This window comes from Musca autumnalis, unplaced genomic scaffold, assembly GCF_047663935.1.
Source record: "Musca autumnalis isolate F117 unplaced genomic scaffold, ASM4766393v1 scaffold_4, whole genome shotgun sequence".
NCBI lineage: Eukaryota > Metazoa > Arthropoda > Insecta > Diptera > Muscidae > Musca > Musca autumnalis.
Genome location: NW_027411977.1, coordinates 165,217,540 through 165,235,702, shown reverse-complemented (window position 1 = coordinate 165,235,702; position 18,163 = coordinate 165,217,540). Strand labels below are relative to the sequence as shown.

The 18,163-nt window shown below is 35.2% G+C and overlaps 1 protein-coding gene across 3 annotated transcripts; it reads left to right on the top strand.

The window, feature by feature from the left end:
* Positions 1-1,586: 1,586 nt before the first annotated feature.
* LOC141403607 (probable serine hydrolase) lies at positions 1,587-8,088 on the top strand. Of its 3 annotated transcripts, XR_012412862.1 has the most exons (4): positions 1,587-1,721; positions 1,950-7,498; positions 7,563-7,863; positions 7,925-8,088. XR_012412862.1 is itself a non-coding variant. In XM_073986291.1 (2 exons), the coding sequence occupies exons 1-2, from the start codon at positions 1,686-1,688 to the stop codon at positions 2,631-2,633; spliced, it is 720 nt and encodes a 239-aa protein (XP_073842392.1). In that variant the 5' UTR covers positions 1,587-1,685; the 3' UTR covers positions 2,634-8,088. The 3 variants fall into 3 exon arrangements, 1 of the variants encoding a protein (XP_073842392.1); XR_012412861.1 differs by having other exon boundaries at positions 1,950-7,863; XM_073986291.1 differs by having other exon boundaries at positions 1,950-8,088.
* Positions 8,089-18,163: the final 10,075 nt, after the last annotated feature.

Sequence of the window (18,163 nt, the reverse complement as noted above, 5' to 3'; positions counted from 1 at the left end):
ATTACTTCTGTAATTTCCCATAAAATTCAACCCATGCTAAGTCCATATCAGCATGGTTTTCGTAGTGGTCTTTCGACCATAACAAACCTTATAGAATTCACATCGAATGTAATAAAAGGATTTGTTCGGCATAATCAAACTGACACAATATATACAGATTTCAGCAAAGCATTTGATAGGGTTAACCATAGGCTTTTGTTGTATAAATTAGATTATATGGGCTTTAATACTAATTTAGTAAGATGGATATCTTCTTATTTACAAAATAGATCACAAACAGTTTTGTTTGATGGATGTGTCTCAAAATCGATTGACGTGCCATCGGGTGTTCCGCAAGGAAGTCACCTCGGACCGGTTCTCTTTCTCTTATTTATAAATGACTTGCCAAACTCAATAATGCATTCTAGATTGCTAATGTACGCTGATGATGTCAAGCTATTCATTACTCATAAATCGGAAAAGCAAGCTGATCTTCTCCAGAGTGATTTAAATAGCCTTTTTCAATGGTGTAAAATCAACTGTATGGACTTAAACTTAAAAAAATGTAAACATATGTGTTTTTCCAGATCTTCTTCTTTAATAAGGCAATACAATATTAACGGTTCTCAATTATTAACTGTAGCATCATTTGTTGATCTTGGCCTTTTGATGGATCGAAAATTAAAATTTAATAATCATGTAATTTCTATTGTTAATAAAGCGCATGGAGTTTTAGGATTTATAAAAAGATGGGCCAAAGAATTTTCAGATCCCTATATAACAAAACAACTATTTACGTCACTTGTAAGACCTATATTAGAATATGGTTCTGTTGTATGGGACCCTCAATACGCAGTGTATTCTGATAAAATTGAATCAGTGCAGAAACAATTTTTGCTTTTTGCACTGAGAGGTTTACATTGGAATAGCGATTTTGTCTTGCCTTCATATACAAGCAGGTTAAAATTAATTCGATTACCTACATTAAAAAGTAGACGCACAATGTTAAACACTATGATGGTGCATAAAATTTTAATGGGTAATATTCCCTCGGATTTCTTAATATCATCTATTAGAATAAATATTCCTTGTAGAACAATTAGAAACTATCAACCCTTATTTAGAGATTTCCACCGCACGAATTACTCTATGGGAGATCCTATTAACAAAATGTGTGTAGATTTTAATTCCATGTATTGTAATGTAGACTTTGGCATGAGCCTTGACCTTATAAAATCTAACATAATTTTATTTTTAAATGAATAGTATATAAAAATGTATTAGTAAGTAACTAACTAGCTGATGAAGTAAATTCTGTAGCTGGTTTTCAATTTCCCTCTCATACCCCATCATGATGCGGATCATGGTGTGTACGCGATCCCTACGTAAAAGAGAGGTCGCCCCCTCGGTCGGCAGGGGTGGGAAAGTGAGGCGTGGGAACGTTCGAACAAAAAAAAATTATTTTTCATAAAAAAATTATCATTTCAAAAAAACTTACTGAGGGGGTGCTTTAGTTTTGGCCGATACTGTATAACTTTCAACCTTATAAAATCTAAACAAATTTTCTCTTTAATCGCAATATTCCGTGCAATCGAAAAGATAAGATTTGCATATCATTTGACAATTTGAGACGCATACAAATATTTTAAAATATTTGTTTTTATTTTAACACCTTTATTCAGGAGACAAAGTGGTTAAAACGGAAAATGGATTTGATACCTGATGTCGCAACTACGACTACGGTAAAATCTATAAACTTGCATTGTTATTCGAATTCATAATAATTGGTCTGTTCCTTTACTTCAAAAAAATGGTAAAAGTGTCAATTGTATGCTTATATCAAGTAAAGTGTTCCGTGAAGATTTTTGCATTTAAAGGAACAGAGCTAATAATCAAGCTTATCAAATAATTCCTTACCATTAAATACAAAAATAATTTTTTTTACATTTTATTTTTTCCTTAATTCATAGTTCAGTGAAGTTCGTATACAAGTTCCATGGGGTCATATATCGGGTCGTTGGTATGGTGATCAAAGTGAAAGGCCAATCTTGGCATTGCATGGCTGGCTAGATAATTGTGAAACATTTGCAAAGTTGGCGCCATTAGTATCACCCTACCGCAGTTTACTTTGCATCGACTTACCTGGTCATGGTCTCTCTAGTCACCTACCTGCTGGAATCTTATTATTATTGCGAGTATTATTATTATTTGTGCGAGTAATTTTACGTTTAATGCATGTTTATAAATGGGAAAAAGTCAGTTTATTGGGTCATTCAATGGGCGGTTCAACAGTATTTCATTTCGCTTCCTTTTTTCCCGACCGTGTTGATATGATAATTAGTTTGGATCTCATTAAAACTTCATATAGGCCTGCGAAAATAGTACCATCAAATTATGCCACTGCGATTGAAAAAGCTCTAAGGGACAATGATCGCCTATTGAACGCTTTACCCAACTCCGAACCACCAAGCTATACATTCCAGCAATGTGAGACAATGCTTTTTGAGGGCACTCACAATTCTGTAGAATTGGAAAATTGCAAATATATATTGGAACGCAACGTAACAAAGTCCCATTTATATCCAGACAAATATTTTTTCTCACGTGATGGTCGTGTTAAGTATTTACTCAATTTAAATTTGGTAATTTGGTAATTAAAGGAGGAAAATCAAAGAATCCGGGCTCGGTAGCTTTAGAATTGGATGACTATATGGCGAATAATAACAAAAACTTTGAAAGTTATATTTATCCCTATGGAACGCATCACCTTCATCTCAATAACCCCAAACCGGTGGCACAACTAATCATTGGATTCTTGCAAAAACACGATCGGCAACACTCCAAAGTAATACAATCGAAAATTTGATTGTAGATCACATCACATTTTAAGTGCACGTTAACAAATTTAATAAAGGGTTTCGAAAATATTTCTTTTAAGGCAGATGCTATTTAAAAATCACTTATTTTAGGGGAAATAATAATATAGAATGAGACTGGAACCCAGGTTGTGAAAACACCATATGAATGTCTTTAAACTTATTATAATCCAAATACAAACTTTACCAGTGTCTTTTAAAGAAAATTTCTTACTATTCCCAGATTGTCATAATATTTTTGTTTTATTTCAGTTTCTGTTTTCTTGTAGACACGTTATGCATCAGTCCTTAAGCATATACTAAAAATCTATGTATTTTGCTAGCTGTACTCATCTCTTAGTTATCCAATTATCTTTGGGCATAGATCATCTGTTCAATGTTTGACTTGACTTATTGTCCTCGCTAATTTTGCCTGCTTTATTTTCACCACTACTGTCATCTCTCATACTTTTATCCGATTCGTCGTCGTCTCCAGCTTCTTCAGCTACGCCAGAATCATTTTTTGATTCTTCAAAAAGTTTCGCTTTGGCTCTATGTGATTTTATTAAAATTCCATGACCACGACAATCTAAATCTTCACTATAGCATTTTTCTCTACAACAAATACGACAAAGTTGAAATACACATTTCGAAACCCATGGGATTGGTACAATCGCTACAATTTTCCAAATTACGTTCGTGGCGGCCTTCTGGTTTATTGGGGCGACGCATCCGACGTCTAAGTTTTTTCATTCGTTTTCTCGATATCTCTTGACCTTCGTTGTCGAAATACTGTCGTTTTTCTCGATTGGGATCTTCCGCCAGTCTTGCTTTCTCTGCTAATATTTGTTTGTGCATTTCAGGCGCAACTCTTATGTATGGCTGACATAACCACCCAGCAAAATGTTCGGTGACAAATCATGAGTTGAATCATGGGTGCAAGTGACATGTCATAGGTGAAAATTTAGGTGAATCACCAATGACATTTACAAGGGAGTGACACACACTTTCACCAATTCATTGTCATAGCATTTTTCACCTGTTCATTGTCATAGCATCTTGCACCAGTTCATTGTCATAGCATCTTGCACCAGTTCATCATCATAGCTTCTTGCACCAGTTCGTAGTCATGGCTTCTTGCACCAGTTCATTGTCATGGCTTCTTGCATCAGTTCATTGTCATGGCTTCTTGCACCAATGCTTTGGATCCGGATTTTCGCCAATCAGAAATAAAATTTGCAATACAATTATGAAATTTGTTGAATTAATAAGAATACAATGCACAGATGATTTGTATCGCCAGATGTAAAGGCCTGCGTACATAAGCTGCCTTACCTGCTTACCTTGCTTACTTCTGATAAAAGAATAAAAAAGAAAAGGGCAACCCAGTTCGAAATTTCCTCGGCCTTCTTTATTCTTTTATTTTTATTATGTCAAAAATGAAGCAGGAAAGCAAGGCAATCAGGCAGAGCAGCTTATGTACGCAGGCCTTTATTATACCCTCCACCATATGGAGGGTATAATTAAATTTGTCATTCCGTTTGTAACACATCGAAATATTGGTCGGAGACCCTATAAAGTATATATATTATTGATCAGCATAAAATTCTATGTCGATTTGACCATGTCCGTCTGTCCGTCCGTCCGTCCGTCTGTCTGTTGAAATCAAGATACAGCTCGCAATTTTAAAGATAGAGAGTCAAAATTTGGTACAGAAGTTTTTATTACTTGCAGGATGGTTGGTATTGAAAATAAGATATATCGGTCCACGTTTTGATATAGCCCCCATAGAACGGTACCTCCCGATTTTCGGTATTTTTAAGGTTTTAGCTTCATTATCCTACCAAAATGGCTGAAATTTGGTACGTAGTCTTCTTTAGGGGTATAAAACTTTCCCCCATAATTTTGTCGGTATCGGTCCACACCTTCATATAGCCCCCATAGAACGGTACCTCCCGATTTTCGGTATTTTGAAGGTTTTAGCTTCATTATCCTACCAAAATGGCTGAAATTTGGTACGTAGTCTTCTTTAGGGGTATAAAACTTTTCCCCAGAATTTTGTCGGTATCGGTCCCCACCTTCATATAGCCGCCATAGAACGGTACCTCCCGATTTTCGGTATTTTGAAGGTTTTTGCTTCATTATCACACCGAAATGGCTGAAATTTGGTACTTAGTCTACGTTGGTGGTATAAAGCTTTCCCCCAGAACTTTATCGGTATCGGTCCATGCCTTCATATAGCCCCCATAGAACGGTACCTCCCGATTTTCGGTATTTTGAACGTTGTGACCTCAATATTCCACCGAAATGGCTGAAATTTGGTATTTAGACTTCGTTGGGGGTACTCAAACTTCCCCTTTAAATTTGTCGGTATAGGTCCACGCCCCCATGGAAAAGTACCTGCCGATTTTTCGTATTTTGAAGGTTGTGTCTTCAACATTCCACCAAAACGGCTGAAATTTGGTATTTAGTCTTCAATGTGATATAAAACTGTTCGCCAGAAATATGTCTGTACAGGTCCACGCTTTCATATTGCCCCATTTCTGACTAAAATTCGTCGGTATAAGTCCACGTTTCGATATAGCCCCCATAGAACGGTACCTCCGGATTTTCGTAATACTGAAAATTGTGACGTCAATATCCAACCGAAATGGCTGAAATTCGTTATTTCATCTTCCAAGAGTTATAAAATATTCCAGAAGAGTATTATCAGTATAGGTCCACCTCTTCCTATATCCCCATAGAAGCTTATTTCTTGATTTTCGGTATTTTTTTAGTTTTAGCCACATTCTCTTACCGAAATATAGGAAATTTGGTATTTAGTCTTCTTTGAGCCTAAAAACTTTCCGTCAGAAATTTGTCGGTATAGATCGACGTTTTGAAATAGCCCCCATAGAATGGTGCCTCACATTGTTTTACCGAAATTGCTGAAATTTAGTATTAAGGCCTGCGTACATAAGCTGCTCTGCCTGATTGCCTTGCTTTCCTGCTTCATTTTTGACATAATAAAAATAAAAGAATAAAGAAGGCCTAGGAAATTTCGAACTGGGTTGCCCTTTTCTTTTTTATTCTTTTATCAGAAGTAAGCAAGGTAAGCAGGCAAGGCAGCTTATGTACGCAGGCCTTTAGTTATTCTTCATACACGAAAGGAAACTAATTATTCCATTTTACTTCAATACAACTTGTGGTGGAGGGTATAACAAGTTCGGCCCGGCCGAACTTAACGCCGTTCTTACTTGTTTTTCTTTATTTTGTATGTAATTTTCAAAATTATAATATATATAATATTAATCTGCAATATCATATTTATCTCTTCCGATGGCTGCAAGATATTTCTTTCAACTTGGGGGGTTCCTTTTTCCAATATTCGATAAATTATCTGTCAATCTCTGAACCAAGCTCATCATTTGGGAAATCTAGTATAATTTCGAATTCTGTTATGTTATTTCAAAAGAAAAAACTTATCCTGTAATAGTTACCATGTTATGGTCTCTTTTATACTTTTTTTTACCGATCTTCTACTTTGCTTCTCTAACTTTGCATGCCATGTTTTGTGATATCATGATCTTTCCATTGGAGTTTTGTTCTTTCCTCGGGTGGCGTAACGTCAAATGGCTCGTATTAATATACCGGTGGCATCTTTATCCATCCTGTTGATATGGCCCAGCCAACCCAATAATTGCAGCTCGATATGTTTTAATATATCGGTGTTGTTCGACTGGTGGAGCTCGTGGTTTATAGACCGGGTCTTTTTCATACTTTTTTTTAATATCCACAAAACGAAACAGGTTTCCAAACACAAAATATATTTGTCTTTTGTCTTATATCAATTTACATCGTATTTTTAATTAAAGTATATAAATTTTGCCACTATCGATCACTTTCATCTGACTTTTATTTTCATTTTAACAATTACTTTTGCAAGTACACAATTATTCGGGTACATGAGTATTTGATAATTTATTGTGCGGGTACTTATCAATTTATTTAAACTCATGACAATATTATGACAAAGATCGGATCTTTCACGACTTCAATTGCACTCATGAAAATTCGATGAAAAAGATCGGATCTTTCAAGACTCCTTTCGCACTCATGCAAAAGAACCTGTGAAATCATGATTTCACATGGAATCACTTCCATTTAATTTTGCTGGGCAAGGCGGCAGTGCTAAATTATAAGCTAATTCTTCTTGTACCACACTTGGATCCACTTCCTCCTCTTCATAGAACTGCAATCCTTCATGATATGGTTCGTATTTGGTTTGTATCTTTTTGACAACCTCACGAAATTTGTCTAAACTATTTGCTATGGCAAGCTCCTCACGCAATTCGCTATTAGGTCGTAGATTCATTAAATGATGAAATATTTTGAAACAGTGTCCACGTATGAAAGAAATGGGGCATGGGTATTTCTCTGCATAGTCCAAATACTCGCTAGCCATTTCCCATGATTTGGCTTGTGTACCTATAAATAAGGCCGGATTGTGAAGATTACCTTCACCCCCAGTTTCTTCAATACACCTGTAAATGTCCTCAACACCCAGGATTTGCTTGCCGTTAGCAAACATTGGAATCTTAATGTTTTTTCTAACCTCACGAATATAAGACCAATCAGCTATTCCGGTTAGAGGTCCCTTTTGTTCTCTTGTTCGGCCATGGACGGTAAGTAGCTGGCAACCAGCTTTCTCCAACATTTGAGCATAGCGTATTGTTTTCTGCCTTTCAGGTTTTCATGAAGTGTTCTTACAATCTCCTCCAACAAATCCCATTCTTCTTGTAGAAAAGCTCCATAATGACCACGTTTGGCTATGGCTTGTGGATGTCGACAGCATCACAACCAAAGTCGCAGCTTCTAGGAGAGTTGATGGATCATTCCCACAGAACTGTATTATAAGTGGTCGATCTTCTGGACATGTTTGCAAGACGTCATTGGCAAACAAATGAATAACAAAGATCTGCCTTGTACTTCCGACACATCATCCTCCACGCCAACTCACTTTGACAGAGAATCGTTGTTCAAAACCCAGGTACGTACGTCGTCACCAGCCAACTGTTGAAGTTGTTCTAATGTCTTTGTTTGTCTTCCAGCGTTCCAGCGTGTCTGATACGGAACACAAACATCCAAATATTCAAGAATGCCCTGACGTTCGCCAACGAAGTTTTTAATTGTACTTTAATCTTGTATTGTTCGTCTTATTATTTACTCCTAAACGAAAGTATTACAAATAAAAAATTAAAAAAAAGAAAACAAACCAGCTATTGTGTTTTTTATTTTGATTTTCTTTTGTGTTACGCCTAACCCAAAACAAAAGGAAATAAACAGGCAAGATACATAGCCAAGACACTCGATTTGTGAAACCCAAATAACAAAACAAAGTGAAATAAACCAGCTGTTTTTCTTTAGCGAAGACACTCGATTTAGAATACATTTGAACAAAACAAAGTGAAATAAACCAGCTGTTTTTCTTTAGCGAAGACACTCGATTTAGAATACATTTGAACAAAACAAAGCGAAATAAACCCGCTGTTGTGCTTTATACCAAGTTTACACTTGCGCTCTAAAATGCACTTCCACTTTTCTTTAAACAAAAATAGCACCAAATAACACCCTCTTCTCCTGTTTTCTGAGCCTAGTGGAAACTAGCGGCGAGCATGTTCATTTGCATCTAATATGATAGCTGATTCCTTGATTTTGACATTTCTGCTGCAGTTTTTGCAATTTCCGTCATTTTTTCATTCCCGCATTATTTAATAAATTTGTATGGGGAAGCAGTTTTTGCCAATTCGCTCTTTTTTCTAACATTACCAATAAAAAAGTACGGAAAGCAATGAAAAATAGCATTGTAACAAAGTAATATATGCATGCATATGTATGTATGTATGTATGTACCTGTGGTAGAATTTTCTGAGAGTATTCAATTTTTCCCGTGTCAAGTACAGTCGAATATATGAATTTTGACAACGAAATAATCGGGAATCAATGAGGTTTTATACCTGTCCACCATAGTCTAGGATGTCCACTTGGAATTTTACTGGCTTATGACTAATGTTCTGTACAGTCCACTTAAGAGTATAGGTGGTCTCAATTTGCTGTTTTTAACTAATTAAAACTGCGTCGTCCAACAATCAGTCTACAGTTAGAGTCTACACAAGTTGTGAGCGAGAGTAAATTTACGCTCACGTGAGTCACATTGCCTTACTCTGCTCTAGAGGACCAAATGTAACGGAAAGAGAGTTGAGACTTTTCCAGGAAAATATAATCTGTGGTAATAATTTCATATTTTTTCGAATAATTCGGTAAAGGAAAGATATGCCAAAAGTTGTTACTTCGTTACGGAATTGTATTTTTATTTTTTTTTAATTTGCCACTCTAAAAGCACTTAGAAATAATAAAAATGTTGTTTTGTTAACAAATTTACATTTAATACCATATTTAAACTAAATAAAGTTTTCCGATTTTACAAAAACGAAGAAGCTAAAACAAAAACGATCGAAATGAAATTACGGAATTGAAATCATTCCGACCATTCATCGTCTCCTTATAAAAGAATGTCCTGACTGCAAAAGTAAATAAAATATGGCTTTACATAAAGTCCGGGGACCATATTCACTTTTAAAAATGTATAACTTTTGTAACCGCAGCACAATAAATGTTGTAAATAAATGTAAGTGAATTGACTGAGATGCATGATTTATTTATTCTTTTTATATTGTATTTGCCGCGACGAATTCTTTTTATTTTGTATTCGCCGCGGCAAAATCGTTTTATTTTGTATTCGCCGCGGCAAAATCGAATTGGTTTGGTTAAGCTGATTGAATCACCCTGTTAATTCTTTCACTTACACTCAGTGTTCGAAAATAAACATTACTATTTTGTAATTGACTTCATCAACAATACATACAATCGAATTAAAATGTCTTGTTTGAATAAAAATTGCAAAATAAAATCTGATACAGAAAGAATGATAACTTGTTGGCTATGTCACGAAAATTCCCACATTAAATGTAGTGACATTACTGGTCTTGTTGCTGATGCCATTTCGAACAACAAGGGAGTTTATTGGTGCTGCGCAGATTGCAGAAAAATTGGTGTAAGTTTTTACCGATTTTTCCAATCGAAAAAGAAAATGTATCTGGAGATTAAAGATGAAATGGCTAAACTAACGAATCGAATAGATGATTTCGGGAAATTATTTGAAAATTATAAGTTGCTGGATAACCTAAAATCGTCGCAATCATCTCCGAAACGACGTAAGTCAGCCAGAAATGTAAACAAAGAGAAACGTGATGAAAATGAGAACAATGAGATCAATGCTCCGTCGTCTTCAAATCGCTCCTCTACTTCAACATCTAACATGTCATCACCAATTTCAAAGAACTCATATATTTCAAATAATGCCATGCCTTTAAACTGTCAGTCTACAAATGATTTATCAAACATGATGTCTAAAAATCTACCAATAACTTACGCAGGAACAGTCAACAATCCTCCTGCTCCCCTTATGAATGATGAACTACCTGGTATTATTACTCTTAGAGCCATTCCACCGAAAAAAGTGTTTTTGTTACGAGACTCGCAGCTGAAACTACAGTTGAATCTATTGACCTTTTCATTAAATCTAAACTTGATATTTTAATTCACAAATTTAACTCCATTCAACAACGTTCTATTTCATCATTTAAAGTTACTGTCTCTGATAACATTTATAATCGGCTTATTGATCCTGATTTTTCGCCAGAATATACAGTTGTTCGTGAATATATATACAGGGAAAGACAAAGACCCGTTAATATTGGCTTCATACCTCAAAATAACGAAAATGTTTCAAAAAACTAAGTACTGTTAATAACGATGCTATTTCCATTGCCTATCAGAATGAGCGTGGTATTCGAACCAAAATATCAAAAGTGATAGTGTCTCAGAGAATCGTTTTTCGATGGCCAAGTTGTCCGAAACGTTGCTCGTTAAGAATGTATCTCAAGCACATCTCACATTTGAAGAACTACAAACGCTCATTGTTGAAATTGAAGCTATTCTTTACTCTCGGCCAATAGCTCCCTTATGAGATGACCCTAATGATGGCGAAGCCTTAACCCCTGGTCATCTTTTAATTGGTTGTTCGATGGTGGCAATACCCGAACCGGTTCCTGCTGTCGTCCAATCCACAAGGTTTCCCCACTACCACAACAATAAGATGTTTGAACCAACAGGATTCAACGGGCGGAGGATGTTTTTCGTCCCACCCTAATGTGCAGTGTCGAGTTTGTGTAATTTTGTCCGGAATACATTTTCTTATTTTGTTTTGTGCTGTGTTCGTCCTAACGAGAAGCACTAACAATTAGGCATTTGTTGGTTATTAGCTTTCGTCGTCCGTCTTGTGTTGAAGGGCAACAACACTGTTGTTAGATGTAGTTCTGTATGTATGTTACATACATATCAGTAACTGTTATGTTTGAATACAAGTTGCTACAACAAAAATCAAAGCGATTCGAGAGCAGGTCCTAAACCGAACTTTTTCGAAATTTTGTGTGGAAGGTACCCGAAGGAGTGGACCTATTGAGTCTATATTGGAACATCATCTAAGTCTGGTAGAAATTTCACGATGTGCAATGTGTGGACCAAATCGGTTAATTCCTTCAAGAGTTATCATGCGCACAAATTTTCCGAACTTTTGTGGGGGATGCCGACATAACCCATCTTCGAACTTAAACTTTTGGTTTAAAGTTTGGAAAAAATATTACGAAAAAAACCATTATTTCGATGAAAGTGTATATATTCTCGTTAGCATACATAAAATTAACCATTTTACATGAAAAACTGTTCCATCGCAGGCCGTTAATAATATCCTGTCCGTTAATATTATTTTAAACTGGTATCTAGCTACAACTTTGCCTTATTTTGAATAAGTTGCCCAGGTATAGCCGTTTTAGATTAAAATGATAAAATGTGATTTGCCGACCAGAGACTTTTTGCCGCCTATCTTTTGAACAAAAACAAAAGATGCGCATAGGAATTTGGGAAGACAGACGAAAAAGGGGCTGAAACAGATTATTGTGCCTCAAAATGTCAAAAAAATTTACATTGGGCAAATTTGTGTTCGTGGACTTTTACTAAAAGAATTCTTTACATTGCTTAGTCGAAGGTTTCGTTGAAATTTAGGTGGTCTTAAATCGATTTCCCCACTACAGAAACTTCATCATATTACTCTAGTATGGAACGCGACCTAGGAACCCTTGGTTTCATGAAATTATTTCAAGGAAACCCTTTTGTGTGTCCAGGGACTTAAGAGTTCTTTTATTTTCATATTTTCTAACATTCTGTTAAGAATTATTTACGTATGTACCAAATCAAATTGGAACCATTTCTTAAGACGGCCATTTCGACTGCTAAAATAGTAAATAGGCAAATGTAAATTTTTAAATGGTTTTGGGGTAACTCGGTGTGGATGCCGTAAAACTGTAAAAGTTATTTTGCTTTTGGATTTCTACGACCAATACATATTCCACAATTCGCATTACCACTCTTTGCGCACAACTTCTAAAACTAGTATTTATTTTTGCTCATAAAGAATTAATTTATTATCATATCTAGAAAGCGCTCAATGTAGAAGAAGGTGAACAAGCTTCCGGATTATTGAGGTAAAAAATTTTCGGATTGCAGAGCCTACAGTGTAAATATTTTTAAAAGAAATCAAGACTGGTTGCCAGAATTTTGCTTGCTCCTGAACATTTTTGACAAGATGAACGATAGGAAACCAGAATTTCTCTGAGAGAAGATCAACGATTAGACACCAGAATTAGTTTTTTAGTCAGCATTAGTTCTCTATCAACAAAATTACCATTGGCCTTAGAAAGTCTTTGTGATAAATCCCCGATTGACCACCAACATTTCATTATGATTTCCAGGATTGGCTACCAAAATGACTTTATGCAAATAACTACAATTGGAAATAACAAAATATCCATGATTGTTCTCTATGAAAATAACCTGTTTGAGCCCCAGAATTGTCTGTTGAAAGAAACACGATTGGAAGTCACAATTTTTCTGTTAAGAGATTCACGTTTTGTTAACAGAATGTGTCTACTTAAAATACATGATTGGAAGTCAGAAATTGTCTACTAATAACCCCTGACTTGGCGCAAAAACTTTTATAATAACAGGCTCTCGTGTGGGAACCCTAATAACACTGTGTGTATTTTTTTGAGTCATGGAAATTTAGCCATTTTCTGACACCGCAGCGTTATAAAAAAGAAGATGTCTCACCATTTTTCCCATCACTTTTATAACTCCTGGATCCTGCCTGTCAGTTTAAAAAAAAACATATATGGCGAAAACCAAAAATGTTTTACAATCGATGAATCCGAGTTTCACCCATTCTGAATTCGCGAACTGTTAACATATTCTATATAGTATGATTGAAATTCTTTAAAATTCTATAGGAGGAATCCCATAAGGTCGACCATTAACATTAATTTACGTGGAAGCTGTGTAGAAAAATGGGTAAAAATTCGTTGAAGCCAACAAGTTTTTTTATGCCCACTTCCGATTTCTGGCTTAACCTTACATTTTATAGACATATGCACAAAGAAAGACTCAAAGAATACTTCATGGGAAATATGATACTAGTGTATCATTCTTCGATATATCCACTGCATCCACCAAAAATTGATGCTGACATTTTGAAGCCGGGATTTCGGGGTTTTTTGAATTTTTTTAATAATTTGGACGCGCAACAATATAACATTCAAAACTCATAATAGGATTATAGAACTCGTGATTTTACGTCGTTTAATGCATATCTCATTAGTGTGCTCCTTACAGCATCCTAGTAATTGGAGTCTAAAAGCCAATATTTCATGCGTGAATTTTTTTAAAAAACTTATTTTTTGCGTTTGAAATTTACAAGTGTCATTCAATTTCCTTTGTACCCCGCGTGAATTTAGTTTTTTTACGCGACGGATCTAATGAGACCTTCTGCGATCGAATCCATCTACTAAAACCGCAGATATAGTTACCTTGGAAATACGAAAAAATGTATTTTGACAAATCGGCGTATTAAACCGCGATTTTCTTTAACATTTTTACATAAATGGAATCCTTTATACGCGATTATAATATGTGCGAAAACGCGTGTCATAAATTACAGAGATTCGCAAGTAATATGGGTTTTTTACCAAAAATAGAATGTGGAGGCACATCAACAATCTACTTGAAATATATGTATATTGACGAATTTTTGATGGGCGCTTATGAACCGCCGAATGCGCATCAAAATCGTATGCACATTGCGCGATTTTTACCCACTTTAAGGTTTTTTGCATTGTGTGATGCAACTGGCGGCACACTTTGACCGCTGAGTGAAACATCGAAATAGGCATAAATATTGAAAGAGATTGATTCGCTGTATACGGATGCGCATCAACTGATTTTAACTAATTCGCGAAAAATAATAGGCTTTTTAATTACCACATTTTTTGAATGATTGTAATTTCAATATTACTCTTTATTTCCTATCCTTATAAGGTACTCCATATTTCTTGATGAAGTTTTAGAAATACACTCCCAAATATTTTTTCTAATTTTTCGAATCAAACCAAAAAATATATTTGGAACAATATTTTCCAACAATAAGTTTTTCTCTTTTGTTGTTGCTATAATATACAATTGATATTTGTCTACGCATTGTCTAGATTCCGCATATATTTTTTTAATTTATTTTTTGAGGGTTTGCACGGACTCTGGGGCAGGATAATTTAGATTTACTTCAAATTTTTTTATTATTTGTTGATTTTCCGCGAAAATAATAAATTTAATATCTATTTAAACATCTACAAATAGATATGGAATACTTTTAACGATTTATGCATACATTTTCTCATAACAACAAATAAGATATTTTTAAATATTTTTTCTTTATATGAGAATAAAAACCGCTATCACTTTTGGGCGCATCGTCCAATTTTGTGAACGCGAAAAGATTTGAAACCAGAAATTTTTTAACCTCTATGCCAAAAATTTTAGATTTGCTGGCAAAAAAAAATTTTTAATTTTTTTTCAAATGGAATTGCAAAGGATTTTTGGTTTTTGCCATATGTATATTACATCCAAATCTGAACCGATTTCAATATGCACAAATAAATAAATAAGTCGAACCCAAAAAAAAAAAATAATTTTTTTATATATTTTAAGATATTCCTATGGTTTGAAATTCCTTCGAACTGACCTTATCTCCTTCATGGTGTTTTATGTTTTTTCGTATAATAATAGCACTTCCTCCTCTTGCTGTGTTCTGGGGATGAATTGTGTGATACATTTCATAGTTGCTGAATTTTTTAAAGGTTTGTTTGGTGAAATGAGTTTCCGATATTAAACTGACACAATTCACACTCAGTGAGAGAATTTAGGTGTGAGGATTTCATTGTCTATACTTTTATTAGTCTATGATGTAAGTGCATATTTTCTATCTTCTGAAAGTCATTTAGGACTCGGTGACCAATTTCAAGAAAATTAATGGTGGTTTATCCGTAATTTTTCAGGAGATTCCTTTGGCATATGTGTTTCACGAAACCTATTATTCATATAGTTTCCTGTCTTTTGCACATGATTTCAACTATATTCGACTAAATATTCAAAAATAAGCAAAATTTCCTGTTATTTCTGTCGTTTTTTAAATGAAATATTAACAAATTTCTCTGTTCGCAATTATTAAAATGTATACTAAGTCACATTAGGCGAGTTACTTACTTACTTACTTAGCTGGCCCATTACAGAACATTTGTTCTATAGGCCGAACTAAGAAGAGATCTCCATTCCTCTCTATTTGTTGCTTTGCACTCTGGAATACCGCGCCTTTTCATCTCATCATCCACTTGTTTGCGCCATCTATTCCTTGGCCTGCCAATTCTGCGCGCGTGTATTCATACGCCTTTTTAGCGGGTTCATCATCGCTCATTCTTATGATATGGCCTAGCCAACGCAATCGCTGCATCTCGATACGTTTAACAATATTGATGTCGTTGTATAGCAGATACAGCTCGTGGTTCATGCGACGTCGATATTCACCGTCAACGCAGATTGGTCCGTAGATCTTTCGAAGAATTTTTCTCTCAAACACACCAAGCACTGCCATGTCTGCTTGCGCAAGTACCCAGGCTTCGGAGCCATACATCAGCACGGGTAGTATCAGTGTTTTGTAGAGCGTTATTTTTGTTTGACGAGATGTGGCTTTGTTTTTAAACTGCTTACTTAATCCAAAGTAGCATCTGTTGGCCAATACAATTCTTCTTTTTATTTCACAACTGATGTCGTTTGTTGTGTTGACGGAGGTGCCGAGGTAGACGAAGTCTTTTACTACCTCAATATTATAGGAACCAACTTCCACAGTCGGTCCGAGCTCAATGGACGCATTGCGCGTCGACACCATCAACTTGGTCTCAAGAAAAACAAACATTAGGTGAGTTTACTTGCGGCAATTGTCAGTTTGTAGGTGAGAGAGGGTGCTGAGAGGCAAAGGGTTACCATATGCCTCACCTCTCTCTGAGAGGCAAAGGGTTACCATATGCCTCACCTCTCTCTCCTACAAAATGACAATTGCCGCAAGTAAACTTGCCCAATGTAAATTGGGACTAATATTGCAGAAAAGGTCGATAATGACCAGTTTTTTGGCAAAATATTTAACAAAAGTTACAAACACCGAATATTTTTGACGCATAGATAACAGGGTTACCAAACTTTTCTTTGTTATTCTCTTATTTTTAAGTATTTGATTTTTTGGTTATTGGGTATGGGCTTCAACGTACAACGCCAAAAAATCGTGTGTCGCCAAATGAAAAATAAAGTCAATGGGTTTGAAAATTCGCTACATTTGTCGTGAAATCGCCATATCTGACAACCCTGATTATTATAATATGTTCCAAATGTAAAATCCAATAAAATATACAGGTACATCTACCTTTATTATTCCGTGATGTCAACCACAGAATAATTTTAACTCTGGTTTTGACAGAATAGGCCAATAATAACAGCCTGTGTTTTTGAACAAAATAGTTTTCAAAACAGTCGTCCGAACAGAAAAGAAGTATTTGGTTTTTAAAAACAACAATTAAAATCATTCGTCTGGTTCCGAAAAAGCTTTATAGTAGATCAGTGTTTCCATTATGTATGTTTTCATATATATCAGGAAAAACCAAAATGTGTTTCGTTTTACAAAAACAGGCAGTAAATTAAATATCATTTGTTTTGTTTCAATGCAATTTTTAAAGTTTTATTCTTATTTATTTAGTATGCGTAAATATATGTATATAATAGTATGGTTGCGCTAGAATTTTTGCCGGGTTAACCCACTTCGAGAGGATTTATTTGACGTTTGGGCTATGGAATTGACATTTGAAATCCAAACCCACTGGGTTGATCCGGTTAAATGTAATACCCTAGACAGCCGGCAGCGTTAATTTGCATTAACTGCCTTAATTCAAATTAATTCGTGCATTATCCACATTCTTAATGCACAAAATCAAAGGGAATTTAAACGGAATTTAGGTATTTCAATATGGCAATGCTCTAAAAGAGAAGCGAGAGCGAATAATCATGCTCTGAGACACAATTTGCATTGCAAACAGCCAAGATCACCCATATACGTTAACATGACTGCAACAACAAAATATGTTCTCTTTATTCTCATCTGTCGTGGTTTAGCAAAGGAAATACTCGCTCAGAGAGACTGATGCACAAAATATTTTGAGCACCACCGATTGCAAACAACAACAAAACAGTTGTTTACCATCAAACAGCTTTTTCGTGAATGCAGATACTGTCGTCTGTCAGGTTAAAATAAACATCTTAATGCAAATTAACGTTGCCGTCTGTCTAGGGTATAACTGGGGTATAACACAAGAAGAAGTTTTGCAAAGATTTACAGCCTGTTTCACTATGTCTAACGAAAATGAAAACGAAAGAAAAACAACTTAACTCGTGTATGATTTTCAAATGTTGTAGTTGTTTCGAAGCAAAAACAAAGTCAATATACCATGAAAAGCAAAGCTGAAAGTGTTTTTCGTTCGCATTCATTTTTGTTGTGATTGCGAAAATAAACCTTGATAGAATATCTTAGACAAAAGAGATCTTTATTGTACGAAGGTTACAATGAGAAGAAAGGAAGTATTACAAACAAAAGGAATGTAATAATACAGGGTTGCATTTAATGTTGCTCGGTAAATACAACCATAAGGATATCAAAGAGTATTGCCAGATTTTCATATCAACACCTCCACTAAAAGCTGGCTATACGAAAGTTATACCCAACATCTCAGCACACCTCATATGTTTCT

Bases quoted from the DNA above. Each gene is read 5' to 3' on its own strand.
- LOC141403607 (XM_073986291.1), top strand. From the start codon at position 1,686: ATGGATTTGATACCTGATGTCGCAACTACGACTACG. The intron at 1,722-1,949 runs GTAAAATCTATA...CTTAATTCATAG, and splicing joins ATGTCGCAACTACGACTACG to TTCAGTGAAGTTCGTATACA.